General features: G+C 44.2%; 1 protein-coding gene across 1 annotated transcript; it reads right to left on the minus strand.

The window, feature by feature from the left end:
* Window positions 1-257: 257 nt before the first annotated feature.
* Window positions 258-2,298, minus strand: LOC111377575 (the record flags this gene model as incomplete). Its single annotated transcript, XM_023000703.1, has 2 exons — window positions 258-362; window positions 441-2,298. Coding segments are annotated over 2 exons (1,963 nt in total), but the record flags the coding sequence as incomplete, so codon positions are not given.
* Window positions 2,299-2,353: the final 55 nt, after the last annotated feature.

A 2,353-nucleotide genomic window follows, 5' to 3' on the forward strand; every position in this document is an offset into this window, starting at 1 on the left:
TGGTAAACAGCACCATAGGTTCCAGAGCCTAACTCTCGGATCTCCTCCAGATCTTCATTTTTAATTGTCTACATGGAAAATGATGTAGCAACAATAGATGGTGGAACGTTAGAAGACAAGATATAATTACTTAATGCATCGATTTTCTGGAAAAGGAAGTCCCAAATGGATGTGGTGACAAACAGATGGAATAGTATGCTTAACTACATGTATATTGTAAGTAAAACAGATCATATATCCACATGTAAAATGGGAACCTGCAATCCTCTATCAATTGCTTCAGCCTCAGCAGTAGTGGGCTCGACCTTGGAATCGCTGAGATTGTCATTATCAGAACCCATCTCTAAGTCTCCATTGCCACCCTATACAACAAGAGAGGTTGTTTTAATGACAAAATACACAACAGAAAATTATTAAGAAAGACTGTGGTTGATTCTCACCAATCCATCCGGGTCATGCTGTGCATCATCTCCTGCAACTACATTATGCTCAATTCCAAAATCAGTATCTTCTCGAACTTTAGCTTCCACCTTCAGACATGCCGAAGCCACTTCTTTTACAGAGGCAACAAAATCAGGTAACAAGCTCAAACAGTCTTCCTGCAGCTCAGCAGCAAGGCCAGCATTGGTTTCTTCCACTTCCATCCTGCCATTGCTTTCCGCTACAAAATTCATAGACTTGGCAGGTTCCATTGCATCAGGATTTTTGTCATTGACTACATGCATGTTAGTATCTCCAACCTCCCCTCCAAGATTCAGTTCTTTGCTCCTTCTATAGATACTGTCCTCATCCAACTTCACTGGTTCAGCAATATCAGCATCATTTCTCAGGCATGACATGGAAGCTGCAGTGACCAACTTGTCATCAAAAATGAAAGCAGAATCGGATTTTGTAAGATGCGTTATGGGACCAGCAAATTTAGTCATGTCTGGGACTGATGGGCTGGACTGCATAGTAAATGGACCCTCGACGGTGGGGACCAATGTTGGAGCTTGGCCACGAGACTCATCAAAGCCCACAAGTTTTTGTGGCGACTCTACCCAAAGATTTTGATTCTCCAACTCAGTTCGCAACCTGGGGCTACCATCCACTGTACCCCTCATAAATCCAGTGCTGACAGAGCCATTTGCTAGCTGAGCTAAAACAGGTGTTTCATGAGAGGGACCTCCTAGCAATGGGCCATGACCATTTCTCCATAAAGCATGCAAAGGCACATTGCCATGAGGAACCTGGTACACATTATCAGCTCCATATGTACAGGGAAGATTGCTGCAACAAACTCCATGCTCGTCCAGAGACGGAACATGAACCTGTGATCCAGTGGCCACAGCTTGGTCATGAAACACTAGATTACCAACGTCTGCAACAGGTCGGGCATACCGTATATCTTCATGATGGACATAGTGGGATTGCACAGGGTGGACATCACATAAACTGCCTTGCCCAAGAGGAGTACTTGTACCATTTTCCATTATATAGTTATCAGCCACCCCCAGTCTTCCAGCTATAGAAACATGTGGTCTAGGTTCGTCAGGCTGGGGATTTAACTGATGTTGTAAAACCCATCCTCTTTCATGACTACGGCTCTCATTATAGAAGTATGGATGGTGCACGTTTGCATCTGGATCCAATGTGTACATTTCCCTATTAGGGGGGCACTCAACACAAGAATTAGTGACTGTATGATATCCATTCCCCATGTTAGTTGGCTCTAGACGTGGCTGTTCTCCAGGCTTCCAAGGGGTATCTGGGTAAAGTTGATTTCTTGGAAACATTATCGGGCAATGCTCACAACCAGTACCATGAAGTATATTACCTGGAAAACCAACATTTTCACTGCATACAGGTCCTGTTGGAACCAAGACCATATTCTCAGTATACTGCAGCGGCTGCTCATATGTGTTATGATGATTGGTTGGAGGCCGATTGTATTCCTCAGGCATTCTATCAAAATTTCTGTCTGAAAACTCCCCATATGGAGCCCGATAACGGGAAGATGAAGGCGAAGTTGGAAACTCAGCCAAAGGCTTTTGGTCCAATGTTCCAGGTTGCTGAGGTGAATAGTAAGCAGGACTCCATGGAGCCTCATTGTCAGAGTACCTTTGAGAAACTGGTTGTTGGGGCTGCCCAGAACCCAAATGAGGAATTGCAAGCTGACGCAAATTAACATATGCCATAGACAACTCTGCATTCCTCTGACCATGGATGCTACCCTCTAGACTCATCTGATTAAAGTACTGCTCAGCACCATTGACATCATCTAATGACCACATTACCTGAGACCCACCTAGCTGATTCCTGAATTCAGGAGACTCGTTAAGGTTGTTTAGAGCATCAACATACCTCCTTTCAT

Source organism: Olea europaea, unplaced genomic scaffold, assembly GCF_002742605.1.
Source record: "Olea europaea var. sylvestris unplaced genomic scaffold, O_europaea_v1 scaffold16806, whole genome shotgun sequence".
Taxonomy (NCBI): domain Eukaryota; kingdom Viridiplantae; phylum Streptophyta; class Magnoliopsida; order Lamiales; family Oleaceae; genus Olea; species Olea europaea.